Raw genomic sequence first — 21,446 nt, forward strand, 5'->3', positions numbered from 1 at the left:
ACTCAGATACATGTAGTACTGCCCTCAAACATAAGAACAACATGCTTTTCTGTTTCTGGCCCACAAGCAGCAGCAGCTTTGAAGTGCTCCAAACATCGACAGCAAACCTCTGATCTTGGGCTTCACCTTCACTTTCTCAAGGCCTATCAAACCTAGGACCCCTGCCAGTTTTTTACTCTACTTCACCTTCATCGTTTACAGACAAATTACAAATGAAAAGTACTTGGTTCCCATACTTTTTCCTACTCTCTGTCCTTCTCAAAACTCTATGGCTATTTTTAGCAGGGAGTGAGGAGCCCAAGAAAACCTGGAAATTTCTTGTTCAATTCCTCTCTTCCCAGAAAAGTATGAGGAGTAAGTAAGAAAGTTCCAAAGCGGCTCTTCGCCCACAGGGAGGAAGCTGAAATACCAGGAGCCACCGAGCACCTGTAGACACGATGACCCTTGAAAGAGAAGTTGGTTTCGTTTTCCCAGTGCCATAGGAGACAAGAAGCCTCTCCACGGAACTAAACGCATTCCCCATTTTGGGGGGTGCTTCAGATCAGGTGGTCACTGCCTTCCCCACAAGGAACTGCTAATAATGACCGGTTCCCCAAAAAGAGTGCCGGAACTGAAACTTTCATTCCTGTTGGCGACTATAGAAGCAGTTTGCTCTTAACAACTAAAACTAGTCACTGCCTTCGTGACACTTCTACAGTTAACAAAGTGGCGGTCAACGACACTAACTATTCTAAGGAAATAATCGTTAGGCTCATCAATCATTTAGGCTCATCCATGTTACGGACTGAATGTTTGTGTCCCCTCCAAAATGTGTATGTTGAAGGCCTAACCCCGATGTGAGGGGATGTGGAGATGGGACCTCTGGGAGCGATGAGGTTTAGATGAGGTCATGAGGTCCTTCTCATGGAGGACCTTCGGTGAGAAGTCTGCACACCAAGGAGAGGCCTCTCAACAGGGACCATAGCTGCTGGCACCCTGATCTTGGCCTTCCTAGCTTCCAGAACTGTGTGAGAAATACATGTTTGTCGGTTAAGCCACTTACTCAGTCTGATATTTCACTATGGCAGCCCAAACAGTGTTAAGTTTTTTCCTTAAACAACCTCCATGACCCATCAGGGAATGGAGGTCTGACAGGTTATTCCAGAATGCTATGATCCTGAATATCCATGTGTCCTTTCACACTGACTGACTCCTTACCAGGCCTGCTGTCAGGCACGGGGCCAGGCACTTGACGGAGGGGACACTCCAGCAGAGCCCCTGCCTTATGGAGCTGGCATTCAAAAGAGGGCAGGAAACATCGAATAATCAGCCCCATTACAACAGGGAAGGGCTATGAAAAACAGGAATGTGGTGGCGTAAGAATGTACAAGAGGGGAACCTTAGTCCTGAAAGTGCAAGCTGGCTTCCCTGAGAAAGTGACACTGAAGGCCTCCGCAGGGGTGACTAAGTGAAATGGGGGGGGGTGCTGTGCTGGGGGGGGGCGACAGGGGCAAGGGCGGGAGGCAGAGTGAGAGCGGGGAGGTCCCCGCAGCTGAGGGCAGTGACTGAGCAGGGCCCGGATCGGTGTCTACAGAATTACTCTTACAGCGATACGCAAAATGGATCGAAGGGAGAGAATTTAGAGAAATCCTATTTTAGCCTCAATTTCTACTTCAAAATCAGCTATGCTCACTGGAAAAAAAGTTCCCCTTGGAAACATCAGAAGCTAAATGGATGAAGTTGGGCACCGCCTCTGAGATCCGGAGCACCCCGCAGCTTTGCAGGGCTCCCCGGGCCTGCTCCCCGTCACACCTGGAGAAACACACCCCCCACACTCCCCGCACCCTGCGCTTTACGACAGCTGTGGGACAGCTTGCGGCAGGGGGCTAAAATGCCGTCGCATCGGATCATATGTATGACACCTTTTCATCAATTCTGAAGTTCAGGATATTCACTTTTATGATGAATTCCAACCCAAAACTGGAGTTTTAGAAGCATGATGGCAATCACTCCCCTACCTACTGGTCCTCATCAGACAGCCTCGACGCTCCCTTGAGACAGGAAGCACCTTAAAATTTCATGTGGAAACAACAGTGTGTAGCTAATATAATTTCAATCTCCTAACAGAAAGGAATAGCTGTGAAGTTAAAAGTAGATATAAAAATACTCAAAAAACACAAACATCCAGATCATTTAGGTTGGGGGTAAACATGACCTGAAGGTATGCTATACCACAGAAATTTATTGATAAACTGATTATACTAAGTTTATACTCAGTAGGGAAAAGTTCACTTCATTTGAGAAAAACCATTAAAACACAAAATGCTTTGCACTTAAGCTGTCTAGAAAGTTAACTTAATCTGGAATTCCTCTTGACCAAATAAGATGGATAAATGAAGACTGTTCTACCTACAAAGTTATCAGGTGAAGGTGCTAAAGAGTCATAGTAGTATGCTAAATGTTTGCTCAACAAAAAGACAAACTTAAGCCACAAAAAAGTGCTAGTAACCCTAACCCAACCACAAGAGAAGACCAAATAGAATGGACTAAAAAAAAAAAACAAAAAAACCCCAACTTTATTCCAAACAGAATTAGCAAAAGAACGTTAACTGACACATTTAACAGGTTTCATTTAAACTCAGTCACAAAACTCAAAAAATATTAAACAAAAACAGCTTTATGTGCTTAACCACTTTTAATAATGAAACTTAAAAAAAAAACCAAAAACCCCAAAAACATGTAGACTCCCCCACAATCTGGGAGCCATTTAGGCAAGCAAATACTTACTATTAAACAAAAAGACAGCATTAAAAATGAAAACTCTTCAAATTTAAGGAGAACGCCTGTTAAGTCTTTGATAGGCATTTATACATACAAGAAAACAAAGAATATTTTAATTTAAAGGAGATCAAGTCTGAGTGCTCACCCTTCCTTCACATGGGATCTCCTGTCTTGCCTTCACTTGGACCGCACACGTCTCCCTCCAGAACTTCAACCGCACTGACCTGCCATTTCCCCCATGGCATGATTGGTGGCCCCAAAGGCCTCCGGGTCCCATTCTGCACATCCTGTCTGCCGCCCATGATTCTGTGTTTGCACAGCATGAGAATGGAGTATTACCACTGTAATCGAGCTAGGAAATTTCAGGTCTCCAAAGATGATTCTAGATACACAATTCTGTTTTATTGCACAGTTTACAATATATAGCAGGTGATTACATAACCAACCATAAGGTAAGATGAATATTGACTATTGAGACAAAAACATCAACTGTCTCCAAACACAAATGAAACAAAGACACACAAATCTGCCACCTCAGAAAGGTTGTGTTTACTCTGTGATGCAGTCCTGAGGGCTCATACCACCCCAAGCGTGTTAAATAGAGAATCCATAACACATCTCTGGTGGCATCAGAGATAAAGTGTGGGAGGCAGGGCCGGAAGCTCCCTGTGCTCATAAACCATCTGTGTCACGTATGTAACAGAAAGGCCACTTTTAAAGCTCTTCAGATAGTTATTCGATCACGTCTGCCTTTTCAAAATTACTAGTTCACACTGAAGATAAAAACAAGTGGTTAGAATCTCTTATTAAACACATTTTGACTTCTTTTAAGGTTCAGACAAAGCTGTTGACTACCACAAGCAAGTTCTGTTGAATTTTTTTGTCAAATTTAAGAAGTCTATAGGACAACAAAAAACCATCCCTGGTCATGTATTTACAGTTTGGTCTCCAAAAGCTGTAAAAAGTGACAAAGAAATCCAAATATATTATGAGTTAAAAACATTAAAAGTATTTGTTTTTAAACGCCACAAGTTTGAGATTGCAGAAACCAAAGCATCCCCTTTCAAATTCTCACTTGTATTTCATGAAAGTGCTTTAGAACTTAGGTTATCTGTCACCTCACAGGAGTGTATAATAGACAAAAGGAAGCCCATCCCCAGGGCATGACCCCAGGCTAACTCACCTGCTGCAAGGTGTGGTGGGCCCTGGGCCAAGCACCCCCACTGACCACGGTGCCTTTGTCATTCATTTCTCCAAAACTCAACCCTTTTCAAAGCCAGACTCTATTCAATAAGCCAAAGGATGCTACTCACGTTTATTTGGTGTCAAATCCTTTCTTTCTGAAATCCTCACCTCTGCATCTTGGTTTCCAAAGTAAACTGCCATTTCCAACACAACATTTTCAAGCAGGGCTGTTGTAAAGTTACTGAGCCTCATTACTGCCTGGCAAGTGCTTGATAAAGCTTCCCCATCTTTTATGGTTGGAAGGATGCTTATTTGACCAGTCATACTGCATTTAGAGGTAAACATTTCTTTTGGACTATCTGCCCAGAAACTGAGTAAACTACCAACTGAGACCCTGATTTTATTTTGGTCAGTGTGTGCATATAGTCATATGCAATTACCCAGAATGATGAAAAACTGGTAATAAGAAACCTAACTACTCTGCCATGTCAGATGTTGGCAATCTTAACTACATATTTACAGATGTGGATTTTTAAAAGATAAACTACTTTTCTAGGATGTTTCAAGTTTTATTAATCATTCAATCAGTAAAGAGAGGCATTTTGCTTCATCGATCTGGAAAAAATATTTTAAGAATCTGATTCCTTTGACAAGTAAGTTTTTCTGTCACCTAAGGGATGAGTATGCTATCCAGCTTTTACGAACTAGTAGCATTTAAAATTAACCCTCCAAATATCTTTATCTCAAACTATCTTACTGTTTTAATGATAAAATGATAAAACTGGGTTCCCAAAATGTAAAAATCCTAATAGAGGTCTCTATTTCCAAGAGTCAAATAAAAAAGCTAACACTGGGGTGAAAGCTATCCTGAGATTTGTTTTTTCCCCTTCTGTAATGCTTAGAAGCCAGGAGAGAGAAATCTAGAATCCTGTTAATATACTTCCAAAATACAATTTTATGGAAGTGTTTTTTTTTTTAAGGAGAGTTTTAAGAAAACAGGATACTTCAATATGACAAACTATGACTCAAAGAAAAAACACTCCCCAAACTCCCAAAGCTCTTCCTGAAGTTGGCAACAATTAATCAAAAAAACTGAATTAACCAGTTTGCAATTAATATGAAATTTCACAGGAAGAAATGCCTATAATGAAAAGTAAGTCTCCCCATGTTTTGGCAATGAAATAAGTGAAATTAACATAAGGACATTTGGGGAGGGTTTAAGATCACATTCAGAACTAAACACAAAACCTTGCAACCTAGATAGCAAAATGGGAGCTTTGACTAGCTGCTTGGTTCTGCCACACCATGTCTGAATAGTCTAGATAATGACTATCCCAACAGGTACTTAGTTTCAAAACTAATACAAGCAATTTACCATAAAAAGCCTACACCTAATAAGCTGTTCTGCTCCTCTGTTCTTTGTCCTACATGTACATGCTTATGTTTAACGAAGACTACCCTTTGCAACTCCTAAAAGCAGAGAAGCAAGAAATGGAGCAAGAGAAGGAAGCCTGAGAATTCATGAAGCTCTAAGAGCCTTTTCTCTGGCTGGTCATGGCCACTGACATTTCAATACAGAAGATTTATTAAAGACTTTTGGGAAAAAGAATCATACCTTGGCTATTAGTTTCCCTTGTCAAAAGCAGTCAAACAGACAGCTATTAACGAGGCAATTAGCCTAAAGTTCTCAGATAATAATGAAAAAACAAAACCAAAAAACCCCTTACATCCTCCTATTAAAACCTTTTATTCTGAATTTGTTGGTGCTTCAAGAAAACAGCTTTGCCCATAATTCACTGTGCCCTGAACTTCTGACACCAACTTGTATTTCGCCAATCAGGAACAAGGCCAAACTGCATTCTTCTTAGATCTATTCAGTTAATAAATGGCACTTAACTGAGGGTTTCTTTCATACAATCTTTAACAAGAACTCATAAGTTGCATTGATTATGCCCCAAGAGATGAGGGACCGATGGTAATTCAAGTGAGCACCTCTAAAAAGATTCGTCAGCTTCCTGTCCCGCTCTAGCCAAATTTTCTGGAAAACCTTGGGAAAAGACTGAAACTCCCCACCAATCTGAGACTGCATGCGAGTTTTCACAACATTAACTGGGAAAAACAAGATTCCCAACATGGCCCCCAACAGACCTCCACAGATAAAATCATTGACCAAATGCGCGCTGTGAGTCGTTGCGGTAGGCAGATGCTCCTTAATGGGACCTCGAAGGCCAAAGAAAAGGACATTGCTGAATCCATTACGGAAAAGAACAGGTACCAAGCCTCGATAATACTCTCTAATTCCGTGGCATCTGAGTGCCTTGAAAGCATGGTAAGTGTTTGTAAATTTGTCATGATGCTTGTGGTCTTGAAGCAATGTCTGAACTCTTTCCAATGGAGTGAAAATTGCTTCTGTCGTCCCTGCGAGGACTGCGGCCACACTGCGGGTCGCAAACTCAGGGGTACTGACGTGCTTTCGGAGAAGGCAAGATAAGTCCTCGTACAGCCCAAACATAAGCGCCAACGTAGTTGTCTTCTGCATCAGTGGGGGAAGGATCCCGCGGTACAAGTTTCGAAAGCCATCCCTCCGCAACTGAAGCACCGCGTCCCGGGTTTTGAGTCCATACAGCTGCTGCCGGAAGAGCACCTTCTGAATGGGAAATGTGATTGCTACGTTGTTGAAAGCCGCACAGCAGCCGCACAAGTAATGCTTCATTTCACCAACATTCGCGATATGAGGTGACAGATCTTGTTTTGAAGAGGTCAGGATGGGCGGCCTCTTTTCATGAGCTTCTGAATCCACCATGTTTCTTAAGATCTTTCTTCTTCATGAAGGATACTTTTAACCTACAAATAACAAAACGACAGTAGTAGCTAAGCCATTATATACAGGGCTAAACACGTGGAATTTTTCCTTATTTCCTTAACCCTTTAATTTCTGGACACTATTACATTTTCCCTGTTAGACTACATCAGTAGTTGTTACAGTATTATCAGAGGGCCCCTTGAGGTCCCCGAGACCCTTGCAGGGGTCCAGGAGGTCCTTCCTTTTCCAGCCACGTACCTGTGTGAAGCTGGATTTTCTGCATCTACTTTAACCAGAACTTCTCACCACAGACACAATGCAGACGCAGATCTTTTATGCCAGACATTACAAAGACCTGCAAAACTGGAAAACAAGCTCTCCTCAGTAATTTTTTGGAAAATAGTTATTTTTCATGAAAATGTGTTATCTATGTTAACATGTTATTTTAAAGCAAATGAGGGGCGCCTGCCTGGTGGCTCAGTCAGTTGAGCGGGTTGAGTGTCTGACTCTTGATTTCGGCTCGTGTCACAATCTCAGGGTCGTGGAATCAGTCCCTGCATCTAGCTCTGCGTTCAGCGTGCAATCTGCTTGTCCCTCTCCTTCTCCCCTCTCCCATGCAATTCTTGTCCCTCTCCTTCTCCCCTCTCCCATGCAATTTATCTTTAAAATAAATATATAAATAAAGTTAATATTTTTAAATTTTGATTTCTAAGACCAGAAATACTAATTCACATAAAGGCTCTTTAGGGTCCACAGTAATTTTTAGGTGTAAAGGGGTCCTGAGACCAAAATATTTGAGAACTACTGGACTAGTTCATACGTACTATACTACATAATGGTATATACCATTATCCTTCCAAAAAAGATTCAAAGTCCTCCCTTGAGAAATAAAAGAGCAAAACATGCATTCATTCATTCTGTTCACTAACACTTACTTAGCGTCTACTCTGGACTAGGCCCTCTGCCAAGTGCTAGAGATTCAAGAGCAAGGAACTCATGGGGCGTCTGGGTGACTCAGTCAGTTAAGCATCTGCCTTCAGCTCAGGTCATGATCCTGGCATCCTGGGATCGAGCCTAACATTGGGCTTCCTGCTCAGCAGGGAGTCTGGCTTCTCCCTTTCCCTCTGCCCCTCACCCCAGCTCGTGCTCTCTCAAATAAAAATCTTAAAAAAAAAAAAGGCAAGGAACTCACAATTTAACAGGAGACTGCCAAGGTAAACAAAAACACCTCAGTGTAAATACCTTGTATGACAAATATGTGCTATGGATAAGGGACACTGAGCATGTACTTTGGGAGGTAGAGACTGGAAGAACAGGGTCAAGGGAGGCCTGCAGGTATGTACTATACACTGTATTTTCACATATTTAACTCTCAAAACAACTCCATCAAATAAACGTGGTTTTCCCAGTTTTACCAATGAAAAAAACAACACTCTCTCCTTTGTCTGAGGTACAGAAAGTAACTGGTGGGGCTGGCATCATAAGTCTGTCTGGCTGCAGGGCGCATGTTCCCACGGTCATACCGAAGCATGGCAGTGACTTTGGGAGGCTGCCCTTGACAAAGTGGCTGCATCAGACTGCTAAAGACTTGAAGCCTAAATATACAGGCTTAGCCCACCGAGTAACACTAAGGTAAAGTCCTCCCCTAGGACATACCTGCATCCTTAAAATGGCAAGGCTACCCCTTGCCAGGCAACTAAGTCTGGTTTTCTCCAAAGGATCCAAATAGTTGGATCATCCAGGACAATCCTACAGCCCAGAAATAACCTTTATTGGGGGACTACATGGCAATTTTATTGTATCTTAAATATAACAGGCTAAATATTTAAGATTTTTTTTAAGGGATCTCTATACCCAACATGGCACTCAAACTCACTACCCCAAGATCAAGAGTCACACGTTCCACCAACTAAGCTGGTTAGGTGCCCCAACAGGCTAAATACTTTTAAGTTGATTTTAATTCCTCAACAGCACAACACCACATTCATGAGACCACTCAACAAAAAATTAAATAACCCGACTAAAAATGAGCAAAGGACTTGAACAGCCATTTCTCCAAAGGAGATATACAAGAAGATATGGGACTCTACTTATCTTTTATGCCAGACATGAAAGAAACCTACAAAACTGTAAAACAGGAGTGCCTGGGTGGCTCAGTTGGTTAAGTGGCTGCCTTCAGCTCAGGTCACAAAGGTCATGATCCTGGGGTCCTGGGGTCAAGCCCCGCATCGTCAGGCTCCCTGCTCAGTGGGGAGTCTGCTTCTCCCTCCCTCCTCCACCCCCTCCCCCGCTTCTTGCTTTCTCTCCCTCTCTCTCTCTCAAATAAATGAAATCTAAAAAAAAAACAAAAACAGGGTGCCTGGGTGGCTCAGACGGTTAAGCGTCTGCCTTCGGCTCAGGTCATGATCCCAGGGTCCTGGGATCGAGCCCCGCATCGGGCTCCCTTCTCCTTGGGAGCCTGCTTCTCCCTCTGCCTCTCTGTCATGAATAAATAAAAAAGTAAATAAAAATAAATATAAAAATAAACAAAAACAAAAAACACCAAAAAAACTGTAAAACACACTCAGATGCCAACAAGCATATGAAAAGATGCTCAACTTCAATCAAAAGAGAAATACAAATCAAAACCACAATGAGATCATCTCACCCATTAGGATAGTTACTATTTAAAAAAAACAAAAACAAAAACAGAAAATAACAAGTGTTGGTGGAGATGTGGAGGAGAATCCCTGCTCACTGTTGGTGAGAATGCACAATGCTACAGCCACTAAACACAGAATGGCAATTCTACAAAAACTTACGATAGAACAAACATGTGATTCAGCGGTCCCACTTCTAGGTATGTATCTGTTAAGAATTGAAAGCAGGGTCTCAAGAGGCACGTGCACATCCACAGCAGTGCTATTCACAATAGCCAAGAGGTGGAAGCGACACAAATGTCCACTGACGGATGAATGGTTAAACAAGACGTGGTATGGATACATACAATGGAATACTATGTGGCCTTAAAAAGGAAGGAAATCTTGTCACGTGCTAGGACGTGGGTGAACCCTGAGGACATTAAGTAAAAGAAGCCAATCATAAAAGGACAAATACTGTATGATTTCACTTATATAAAGTACATAAAGTAGTCAAAATCAGAGACAGAAAGTAGAACGGTAGTTGCCAGGGGCTTGGGGAAGGAGGAACAGGGGAGTTATTACTTAATAGGTGTATGAACTGCTGAGCATTCAGGACAAAGATGTTAAAATGTAATCACTATAAAGTACAGTGCAGAGCTGAAGCACAGAAAAGAATCAGAAAGAATCAATTCCTGGGGAGCTTATATCTACAGAAGCCATAGAAATGTAACATCAAATACGGAACACACATCTGCAACAATAATTTCCCCTTTTGGGAGTACAGCCTAGGGAAAAAGTTATTCATACAAGATGTACACAAAGACTGAACTACAAGACAGCTGCAACAATGCTCTTGAGAAGTACTGAATAAAAATTAAGTGCTCAACAGTAAGGGGCCCACTGAATAAATGAAGATGTATCCACCTGATGGGATGTCATATAGATATCAAAAAAAAAAAAAAAGAGTATTGGGGTGCCTGGGTGGCTCAGTTGGTTAGTCTGCCTTCAGCTCAGGTCATGATCTCAGGGTCCTGGGATGGAGCCCCGTGTCAGGCTCCCTGCTCAGTGCGGAGTCTGCTCCTACCTCTCTCTCTCTCTCCCACATAAATAAAATCTTTAAAAAAATGTTTTTTCTGTTTCATTCAGACTTATAGGATAACACTGTCACGAAGACCTTCATTTACTTTTGTTGGGGATTTCTTCCTCTTTGCCTGCTTTTACACTGGCCTATTAGCAAACTAAGAAAATTAAATTCAACCCACTTATTCAAAGGCGCTGACCTACAAGTCAGAGATTAGAGATAAACGGGAACCCTGGCTTCAGGGGAGATAAGACATGCAAACAATTGGACTACAGAGTGATAAATGCATGCACGGAAATGCGCGCAAGGTGTATAAAGGCCCCGCAGAGAAAGGGGTCATTAGCTAGCTGTCTGGAGACAACGACAGGGCAGGATAGGACCCGTGGGCAAATAGGGTGAAGCACATTCGGCTAAGGGCGGCGGCACAGGCTACGGTGGAGGTCCTGTGTCAGAGCAGCAGGATCGCATTCTCGAGGAATTATTCGAGTACGTTCTGCTCGAGCAGAATGTGGGGGGGAAGATGGGTGGGTGGCAGGGGAGGATGGGGAACCAGGCTTGGACCGGCGTTATGAGAGACCCTCAGGAGGATCCCAAGACACTCTGATGTTACTGCATACTATTCTTTTCCTTTCTCACGTGAAGCAAATGCAAACAAGCTATTTTCCTTAAGTATGTCACACCAGGGTCTGTGTGTCCTCTTCCCACAAGACAGACTACACTAAGAAAATCAACATTGAACACTCTGGCCCGAAGTCTGTTTTGTTGGAGTTCCAGCTGGCTTGCTCCATGTTTCTATTAGAAAAGATAAACTTGGAAACCACTGCAGGCCCGAACTCTGCGGGAAGGAAGGTCCTGAAAGGGGTCAGGAAACTTTCCTCGCCACTAAGTCGCCCGGTTGTACCGACAGAACCCGACTGTGCCAGGGGTGCTTTCTTTCACTGCCAGCTCCCACAAGCAGGGGAGCCACACCACCTCTGGGCATCGCTCTGTTCATGAAGAACATGCTCTCCCCTTTGGCAGAGCGCTGGAAGCAGCAGGACTTACAGCTGAAATCTGCTCAGCACCATCATGAATCGGTTTAAAGGGGCAGGAAAAACTGTTCCCCGGCGTTCCGAAAATGTGTTCCTCTGCAATGTAAATCATCAAAGTAAGGCCTGGCTCAGAGACACGAAGTATTTCTAACCTTGGCAGGTATTAGAATAGTTAGATTATGAAGTCACCTGGATGCTCGACTCAGAGATGCCAGATTCCTTGGACTTGGGCTGCTTGTAGATCCAATAAAACAACGAATGAGTCATTTCAATGAAAATTCACAAAAGAAGCGTATTACTTTTTTAGGAAAAAAATTGACACGTTAAAAATACACATTTAAAAAAGATTTTTTTGTTTTTTAAACGAAAACAAAGTTCTAAATCAATTAAATATACAGACATCTCCCCTCTCCAAGCTCACTGCCCTAGCTCAGGGCTCTCTGTGTCTAGCCTGACTGTGGGAAAGCCTCTTTACCAGTCAGCCTGCCACCAGTGACACAATGCATTCTGGAACCTTCTAATAACAGCATGGAGATACCCCAGCATTTTGTATGATTGTATAGTATTCTAACAATTGGACATATTATATGTAATTTATTCTATCTCTTATTTTAGTCCCTGTTTTTTGTTTAGGTTTGGTTTTTTTCCTTTTTTTCTCAAAGAATTCTGCATTGGGCAACCTCGTACCTACACCTTGCTTGGGTGAACTCTGGCAAGTTTATCTGTAGGATAAATCTTTAGAATGGCATTGCTGGCTCAAAGAGTTATAATACATTTTAATTTGATAGCTACTCCAAACTGCCCCCAGAAAACTAATGGGGATTTATACTTCCATTACGTGTATGCTAGTACCCAGGTCCCCCATCATTTCCTGCACCATCTCATGGGTAAAAAAACTGCATTTTGTCATTTAAAATTTTTGATTAAACTACAGCATTTTGGGGCACCTGGGTGGCTCAGTTGGTTAATAAGCGTCTGCCTTCAGCTCAGGTCATGATCCCAGTGTCCTGGGATCGAGCCCCATGTCGGGCTCCCTGCTCAGTGGAGGGGCCTGCTTAAAAAAATAAACTACAGTATTTTTTCATTTTTGACCATTTGAATTTCTTTTACTATAAATTTTCATGTTACCCATATTTCTAATAGGCAGAAAAACCTTTTCTGATTTGTAAAATTTTTTCATATATGAAAAAAATCATTCCTGGTTCTATTAATCAAACTGTGGCAAATACTTTCCCTACTTTATCATTTTTGTGATACTGAAGTTCTTAATTTGGATAGTAAATCTATGATCTTGGCTTCTAGGCTTTATAATGTCCTCAGAAGGCCTTCATTACTCTAAAAGTATGAACGAGTAATCCATGCTTCCCTCTACAACCTTCATGGTTTCATTTACCAGCCATACAGTAATCTCTCTGGAATTTCAGCATAAGGAGGCAAAGAGAAAAGCTTGCCTATGCAAGTGACCAGTGAGCATCATCCAAATGCCCGTGGCCGTGTGCATGTATGTCTACATGGGCTCTGCTCCGCCAGCAGCCCAGCGCTTCTCGAGTGCCAACCTGCTCTGACCTGCTACAGCAGGTCACCATCTCATAGGGCTTCCCCATACTCTTCTGAGAATTAGCAGTTTTCCTGGCTATTACGCTTTTCCTGGTAAACTCTAGTGTATCTCTGTCATATTCTTCCCAAAAATCTTGTTGGTATCTTACAAAAAAAGTGACTTCATAGATAAATGTAAAGACCTCTCACTTTTCCAAAATTAAACCATACTTTACAGGAATATGATGTCTTCCTATTTACTTGTGTCTTTTTACAAACCTTAGTAGCATTTAAAAAATTTTTCATACAGATCTTGAATATTTTAATTTTTTTTTTTTTTTTAAGATTTGAGAGAGAGAGAGAGCATGCAGCACCAGCAAGGGGAGGGGCAGAGGGAGAAGGAGAGCAGCAGACTCCCCACTGAAAGCAGAGCCCTAGACAGGGCATGATCTCAGGACTCTGAGATCATGACCTGAGCAGAAATCAAGAGACAGAGGCTTTACTGACTGAGCCACCCAGGCACCCCCAGATCTTGAATATTTCTTATGCCTAGGTATTTTATCTTTTTGGTTGCTATCATGAATGGGCCGTTTCCTTCCAACTAATTTTCAAACTGCCTTTTGTCTGCATATGAAAAAGCTACCAATTCTTGTATATTAAGGTTAGAACCAGCCAACTTACCAAATCCTCTTGCAATTTCAGTTTTTTGGACTGCTTTGCTTTAGCTTCCACTATATAAAATACCACAAATAATTTTGAATTCTCCACTATAATACGTATCTTTCTTCTATCTTATTAGATTCACAAATATTTCCTGAACAAAACTAAATTATAATAATAGTGAATATCCTTATAATTTTCTTGACACTTATGGGAACTTTGCTAGGAATTACTACTAAGCATGACACTGGCTTTTGGGGTGAGAAACAGGAAGCTGTCATCAGAGTATTCATAATCCAAGTCCTAGTAGTTTCAAGTTTACATAGGGAAATAGATCATCATGACACAAAAATGTTTACTGAACTGGCCCCTAGAAAATCTGTACTCATTCAAGTAACCTTCCCTGTTCACCATCTATCCCTACCCACCTTTAGGATTGTGCTACAAATACGAGGTAAAGCACGTCTTTCCAGCGCTATCACATAATTTCATCAGATAAATTACATTAAAAACCCCAAAACTTCATTCTGCATTCATCCTAAGAATTAGTATATCTTCAGTTATAACGTAAGCCCCATCCCCCTGCTATTTACTAGGAAATTATGTTTGCCATTAAAACTGCATTCCATTTTTCTAATACTAATGATCAACTGATAAGGGCTTAGAGAGTTTTCAAACATGGGAAGGCAATACACATTTATTCCTGTTTTACTGCAAGTCAACCACCTTCAACCCCTCCTACCACCACTAAATCAGGAACTTTGGTCAAATGCTTTTAAGGAGCTACTGAGATGATCACATGAATACTGGAGACAGAACCAGTGTAACATTTACGAGTTGCAGCTAATAGCCTCAATTCAAATCCTGGCTCCACCACTATCCACTGTGTGACCTTCAAGTTCCTCAATGTCTCTATGGCTTAATTTCCTCATTTATACAGGAAGGATGTTACCTACCTCATAGGTTGGCTCAGTTATTTGAGTTACTACTAGTATAGCATCCCGGAGAGTAGTCTAGAGTACTAGAGGTGCTCAACAAGGATGACCTATTATTATTCACTAATGTATTTATTTGGTATATACATTAGCATTATTTCTTGTTAATTACTTGCCCTTTATAATAAGGGTATGAATCCTCCTTGGCCATGGTGAAATATTTTTTTTAATGTATCACTAGATACCATTTTGCTAATATTTTAAAATTTCACATCACTAGAACATACCAAATTCTCAATTTTAGTACTACCTTCATGCCAAGTTCAGGCATCAATGATCTATTGGCTTTGTAAAAACAATCTATCACTTTTCCTTCCTGATGCTGGTGAACAATTTAAACCTTATCAAAATTACCTTTTCCTTCAAAGTTAAAGGAATTCACCTGTAACACCATCTGGGCCTGGTGTTTTGGGGGATGGTAGCTTTTTGATAACTTTCTCAATTTCTTCCATTGTTACTGGTCTGTTAGGTTCTTTCTTCTGCAGTCAATTTTGATACTGGATTTCCTTTAAAAAAAAAAAGTTCTGGTTTACTTATATAGTCTTATACAGTACTTGTTTTTAAAAAATACTTCTAGTCTTGTGTACTTACGTTCCCTTTTTTCTTGAGCAGGGTAGCCACTTTGTCAAATTTCCATTCCTCTCATCCCAGAAAAGAAAACCAGCTGTTGAAGTTTACCAGTTTTACTATTTTCAGTTTTTAAATTTGCTTTTCCTCTTTATCTCTTTTCTCCTGTTTTGTCTAGGTTTATAGTATTCTAATTTCTTGAGTTAGATGCTTATTTTTATTGTTTCATAATTTTGAGTGTTTAAGGTGACGTATTTTCCTTTGAGCAAAACTTTTTAATATTACTTTTTAAGATACTCTGTGGAGAATTTTGGTCTAATTGATGGTTGCCTCATCATCTGCATCATCTTGACATAGTAGCTTTGATTTGGGATTATATGTGCCCAGCTCCAGAATCCAAACCTGTTTTGGCTTTGTGTGTCTTATCATATCCTTTATTTATGCTCAGGAGAAGAGCATCTTTCTGGTGGCCCACAGGAAGATCATACAAGGATGGATCCTAGTATCTGGCAACTGTCCTTCAGTCTCAAAAGATTTGATAAATACACCCTGAAGCTGACCTTCATTAGTGGGAGAATAAAGCAGGAGCGGCAAGCCAAGTACACTAAGTCCATTACTAAGTTTTTTGACAACAAGACAATAGTAAGAGAAGCATACAAACCTGAAATATCCAGGCACCATGACGGTCTTGCCACAGAAAGAAAAAATAAAATAGCCAATGGCAGCCATCTTTCTGCTAGATCATGCTGAAATCCAGGGGGAGGGGGAAAGAGGCAGAGAACTTAAAATGGATAAAGGAATGTTTTTTAAAAGTCCCTGTTTCGTCCTGAAATTTTAGTCCATTCTGGATACAAAGGATCCTCTAGCACAGATATGAGAAGCCATAGTTCTGATATCTAGCTATAGCCTCCTTGATCTGCTGACTGCATTGTTTTGATTTGCTTTTCTGGAAAAGCATTTTTGCTAAAAGCCATACAGACTTCCTCCTTCCTACATAGCAATATTTCAGTAGTTTATATAGTATAGCATTGTGCCATGCAGCATATTAAGACTCAATTATTTTTAAGATTTTTTTTTTAACTAATCGCTACACCCAACATGAAGCTTGAACCCACAACCCCAAGATCAAGAGTTGCACACTCCACTGAGTCAGCCAAGCACCCTGAACACTCAATTTTTAAAACTGCTAACCTACTGCTGACTTTATTATGTTAATTCCTGTTTCAATAGCAGTTTCCCTTAATTCAGGATACACTTCTTATGTATGACAGCCTTCCTTCGCCCATCATTTTTGTGGGTATGTATTTATCTGACTTGGGGAGAATTGGGGAAAACAAAAAAAAACCACCCACAGCTTTAATTTGTTTAAAACACACCTTCTGCCTGTTACATTTTGTGCTCTTAACCAGTTAAAGAAACCAATGGCATTTTTATTTTTTTTCATCAATGGCATTTTTAGTTAAAAAAAAAAAAAAAGTTTGAAGATGCTTGAAAAGAAGTTTGCCTGGGTAGAGTTTGATAATTATTAATCACTTAGTCTTCTACATCCTTACTTCTTGCTGTTTCAGCTGACAGACACGAATTTAAGAACTCTTATTAGGACTACAATTGCCAATCTAAGATTAACCAACATTTTAAAAACAGCTTAGCACACAAATGCTTTATATCTAGGTAATCCTTTGCTCTTCTTCAGAGTCTCAGGACTAAAGAATGATAAAATAACAAGATACTCTGATTAATGTATATACGATTATATAATATCATGTTGTGACAATTTATGAATGTTAAGAAATTTCATTTACATACTGAATACATAATAATACATTTTAAATTCTGAAGTTACCATCTGCAAACTGTTTAGCAATCTATTGTTCCTTGATAATACAAACTAAGTTATTTGTACACCCGACCAACCAAATTTTGTCCATGTTCACCTTAAATTTTTACTGGAATGATTTACTTCCCAAAATTTTACAAATTAAAGTTACTTCAACTAGTTTGTCACGGCTGTTTGTAATAATGGAGACTGTTATTAAGCAGAAAACTATGGCTAGCAGAAATTAACCGTTTATTGACCCCTATATTTAATGATTTTAAGATATTTTAAGAATATCACTGTATGGGTACCTGGGTGGCTCAGTCGACTGGGTGTCTGCCTTTGGGTCCTGGGATCCAGCCCCGCACTGGGCTCCCTGCTCAGCGGGGAGCCTGCTTCTCCCTCTCCCTCTCCCTCTGCCCCCCCCAACCTTGTGCACTCTTGCTCTCAAATAAAATCTAAAAAAAAAAAAAAAAAAGAACATCACTGTATATTTAGAGTCTCAAATTTTAAAAAACAGGCCTGTGCATAGAAAAAGGAAGGTCATGAGACCCTCCTAGACTTCACAGATTTAAAACTTTCCTTCTAAATTTTAACCTCTTCAGACTTATGATCAAAGAAACCACCGATACACATGTGAAAAGAAGAAAAATAAAGCTTTCCCTCTAGTTTCATCCTACACACCAGGATGGTATGAATAGATTCTTAATTTGGCAACAGAAGTAAGGACAGTGTGCACAGTATTCTGTAGTAATGGAGTTTAGAATTTTATGTTTATTTATACTGTGAACACAGCTAAATTTCTTTACTAAACTGATCTGTATATTTAAATTCCTTAACACGGGTAATTCTTCGCTATTGCAAAACTTATTTACCATAATTTTAAACTGTTTGCTACCTAAAACACTCAAGCTATCTAAACAGTAAGAAGCACAGTTAATAGGTTGACTTTTAAGCAACTACAAGTATCAAACGTTTGTGGCATAATTAAACAGTGTAAAGTCTAAAAACTCACTGTAATTTACAGACTACATGGAGGAGCAAGACCTAGATGTGATCCCAGCACAAAGGTCTTTGTGCAAAAACTGGGGGTAAGGCAAATGTAATTCTCAAAGATGTGAACTCCCGTAAGTCAGCAGGTCTAAGTCAGCAATCAGAACAAGATCAGTCTGGGTTCCAGGCCTAGTTATGACACTATATTGTTACTATAGTCAAAGCAAGGTCCTTAATTTAAAAATCCAATTCTCTGGGTTTAATCTATCAAAGGAGAAACCAGATACCTCAACTGAGAGGTAAAAGCTTATCATTTTTTCTTTAGATGCACTAAGGGTGACTCCAGATCCAAAGTGCCTAACCTGTGCTCTGGAACCACTAGGGGACCCACCTGACCAGTTCTAGCACCCTTTGATTTTACTGAATCCTTTCGAAACGAGGGTGGAGGAGGCTCGAACTGACAAGGTCACTACCCACATACTTCCAGGGCTTCTGTTTCACTGCTTACAGGTAGAGAAACAGAGGGTGGGAATTATGACCAGCTGAGTATAGCTGACGGGGCAAAATAAAGGTTATGCCCCAAGGGTAAATATAGCTGAGGCATCGACATGCTTGATCTAGCCACGCTCGGTGCTAAATAATCAGTACAGAGACTTAACAATGAACAACACCGCCCGCCTGCCCGCCCCCAAAAGCCTTGTACAATTGAGTTTCCCACAACGCGATGCAACATGGTGTCGCAGAATAAGCACTGCCTGGCTGTGGCTCGACTTACCGCCCTCCGGGCGTCCATTTCCCCAATCTGGGATAAGAGGAGCAGGGGCTGGGTAGGATCACCGAGGCCCCTTCCGTCTCCGACGGTGAACAAGCTCAGGGGGCCCGGAATCCCAGACCCCAGGGGGCAGAGGCCCTTCCGCTGTCCCAGCGCCGCCCGCCCCCGGGCGCAGGCAAAGCCCGACCCTCCCCGCCCTCCGGTTCGTGCGCGGCGGGAGGCACCTCCCCAGCAGGGGCGCGTCCGAATAAACGCACAGCGTTCTTCGCGGGAAAGGCCCACTCCGCCCGCCAGACGGCGCCCCCCGCCCCGCGAAGCCCCACGACGCCCCGCGAAACCCGGCGGCTGGCGGGAGAGCCCGGGAGCCGCGGGGGCGTAGAACCGACTCTGTGCGGGAGCGCCGCCTCCTGCGGTTCCCGCGGGTGCGGGCCCCACCCGGGAGGGCGCGCGCGGCAGCGGCCGGGCGCGCGGAGAGGGTGGGCCCCAGCGGCTGCGCCAGAGGGCCGGGGCAGGGCGGCCTCCTCAGACCCTCCTTCGTGCTTCCACTCCTCCAACGTACAGGCCGGGGGAAAAGCCCGTGCCGCCAGCCCGCGCACTCACCCATCGCAGCGGGCGCCCGGCTCCGCGCCCGGTAGCCGCCAACCCGCAGGTCGGCGAGCCGGCGAGCAGCGGCCGCGCAGGCGCAGACCTTGACCGACCCGGTGCGCGGGGCGTAGCGTGACGCGCTCGTCGCCGCCCGAGCCCGATCACGTGAGGCGGACGTCGCCGCGCCGCCTCCCCTTAAACCCACAGAGAGTCAGGTGACCCCGACCAGGTTTTCTCGGCCCCGGCGGGGCAGGTGTAGGGTCACCCACACCTGTCGTAGGGCACTGGGGTGCCACCTACCAGAGCACCGTTCCCTCGGCGCCATACGGTGGCCGTGCCGTGCCACAACTAGTCAACGCGTTCTCCAGCGTGCAGCCTGAGGGAGTGCCAGTGGGAATGAACAGTTGTGGGTGGCAAACGCCAGAAACCTGGAAGTGCCCCGCCTGGTTCCCCGTTGTAGCCTTGGTTAGATTTCATCAAACCCTCAAAGTGGCCTTTTGTCAGCAACTGGTACCGCAGGCCACAGAGGGACACTTTTGTATGCTTTAGGACGTACGAATCGCTTTTAAAGTCTCTTTCCTTTCAACCTCTGACAACTTGCAGGTCTTGGACTCTATTGCACTGGGAAATGGAAGGCTTAGGTGGAGTCATAGCTCTGACAATTCTGGGAGTGACCTTGGACAAGTCACTGGTTCCTAAGCCCCAAATCCCTATCTGAAAAATAATGCCTACCTTGCATGCATCCTTTGGCCCTTGTCAGCATCACTAGGAATAATGACGTGACTCTAACTCCTGAACTGAAAGGCACACGACAGGTGTGAGGGGTTGAAGGAAGCGGGTCAGCCTGGAGAGGAGAAGCTCTTCAGGAGGCTCGTGACGTACGTGTGAAGGATATGCACTTCACTTGGGGTTAGTCCAAGAGGCATTAGTCAGAGATTAGCTCTAGGTGGGTGGCTTTCCCTGCCCACTTGCCCAGACAGCACTTTATAGATATCGACTCCAAAATTTGGTCTGCTTGAGCAGGCCTGTTTAACTGCTGCTTGGGATGTGGGAGACCATGCCCCCTAATTTCAGCTAACTCTCCTGAGGTACGTGCTGTGTGTTGTTGTTCATGCCCAAGTTCTCCTGGGGGATCTTAGAGTCTAATGAGGGATATAAAAACAGAAGACTCTGGAAATTTGGAAGCATCAGGGGCCTTGCCCCTTGAGAGGGAACCAGGGATGGCTTCATAGGGTAGGAGGTGTTTGAACTGGGCCTTGGTTGAATGACTGGAATTTGGACCAGTGGAGAAAGTCACAGTAGCAGGAGATAAGATTGTAAAGGTCAGGTAGTGGGGTCTGATAGTGCAAATCTCGACTGTCAGAGGCACTTGGCATCTAATTGGTGTGCAGGGATAGATTCAGGGCTCCACAGGATGATGACAAGGCCACACAGTGGTTTGGAATGATAAATTGGGCAACAATTGGGGAAGGGCATTTGCCTCAAAATTATGTTTGCCCTGTCTTGTGTGAATTCCTGTTCAGATGTATTATTCGAAAAATAAATCAGGCAGGCATCCAGAGTGTTCAGATGCATAAATAATTCATTCCAGATTAGAATAGACTTAGTCTCCTATGGTAAAACCTGAAGAGGAGGAAAAGATTGAAATTAAATATACAGTTGAGGGCGCCTGGGTGGCTCAGTTGGTTAAGCGACTGCCTTCGGCTCAGGTCATGATCCTGGAGTCCCTGGATCGAGTCCCGCATCGGGCTCCCTGCTTGGCAAGGAGTCTGCTTCTCCCTCTGACCCTCCCCCCTCTCATGTGCTCTCTCTCATTCTCTCTCTCTCAAATAAATAAATAAAATCTTTAAAAAAAATAAAAAATAAATATACAGTTGAGGCACAATGGACTCAAAGGAGTGAGGAGCTCCCAGGCCAACAGGAACACGCATGTTTGGAGCTGTGCCAGTCTGTTTCTCTCATGCTGCAGGCCACGGTGCAGGCCTCTGCCCCTCCAGCTCTTAGTTCCTGGTCAGAAACCCCCAGGCCCTTAACTGACTCT

The 21,446-nt window shown here is 42.8% G+C and overlaps 1 protein-coding gene across 24 annotated transcripts; it reads right to left on the reverse strand.

The window, feature by feature from the left end:
* Positions 1-3,140: 3,140 nt before the first annotated feature.
* Positions 3,141-19,577, reverse strand: SLC25A51 (solute carrier family 25 member 51). 24 transcript variants are annotated; one of them, XM_078061476.1, is made up of 10 exons: positions 19,421-19,530; positions 17,367-17,513; positions 15,901-15,985; positions 15,264-15,336; positions 15,027-15,178; positions 11,671-11,715; positions 11,491-11,577; positions 7,218-7,370; positions 7,007-7,111; positions 3,141-6,789 (listed from the first exon to the last, which is right to left on the reverse strand). In XM_078061476.1, exon 10 carries the CDS (start codon positions 6,746-6,748, stop codon positions 5,855-5,857), a length of 894 nt encoding a protein of 297 aa, XP_077917602.1. In that variant the 5' UTR covers positions 6,749-6,789; positions 7,007-7,111; positions 7,218-7,370; positions 11,491-11,577; positions 11,671-11,715; positions 15,027-15,178; positions 15,264-15,336; positions 15,901-15,985; positions 17,367-17,513; positions 19,421-19,530; the 3' UTR covers positions 3,141-5,854. The 24 variants fall into 24 exon arrangements, with proteins under 24 accessions (XP_077917602.1, XP_077917604.1, XP_077917598.1 ...); XM_078061478.1 differs by lacking the exons at positions 15,264-15,336; positions 17,367-17,513; XM_078061472.1 differs by lacking the exons at positions 15,264-15,336; positions 15,901-15,985; positions 17,367-17,513 and having other exon boundaries at positions 11,671-11,712; positions 15,055-15,178; positions 19,421-19,577.
* Positions 19,578-21,446: the final 1,869 nt, after the last annotated feature.

This window comes from Halichoerus grypus, chromosome 14 (assembly GCF_964656455.1).
Source record: "Halichoerus grypus chromosome 14, mHalGry1.hap1.1, whole genome shotgun sequence".
NCBI classification, from domain to species: domain Eukaryota; kingdom Metazoa; phylum Chordata; class Mammalia; order Carnivora; family Phocidae; genus Halichoerus; species Halichoerus grypus.

What these genes read in the sequence shown, in the direction of transcription:
- SLC25A51 (XM_036100503.2), bottom strand. Translation starts at nt 6,748, where the DNA reads ATGGTGGATTCAGAAGCTCATGAAAAGAGGCCGCCCATCCTGACCTCT.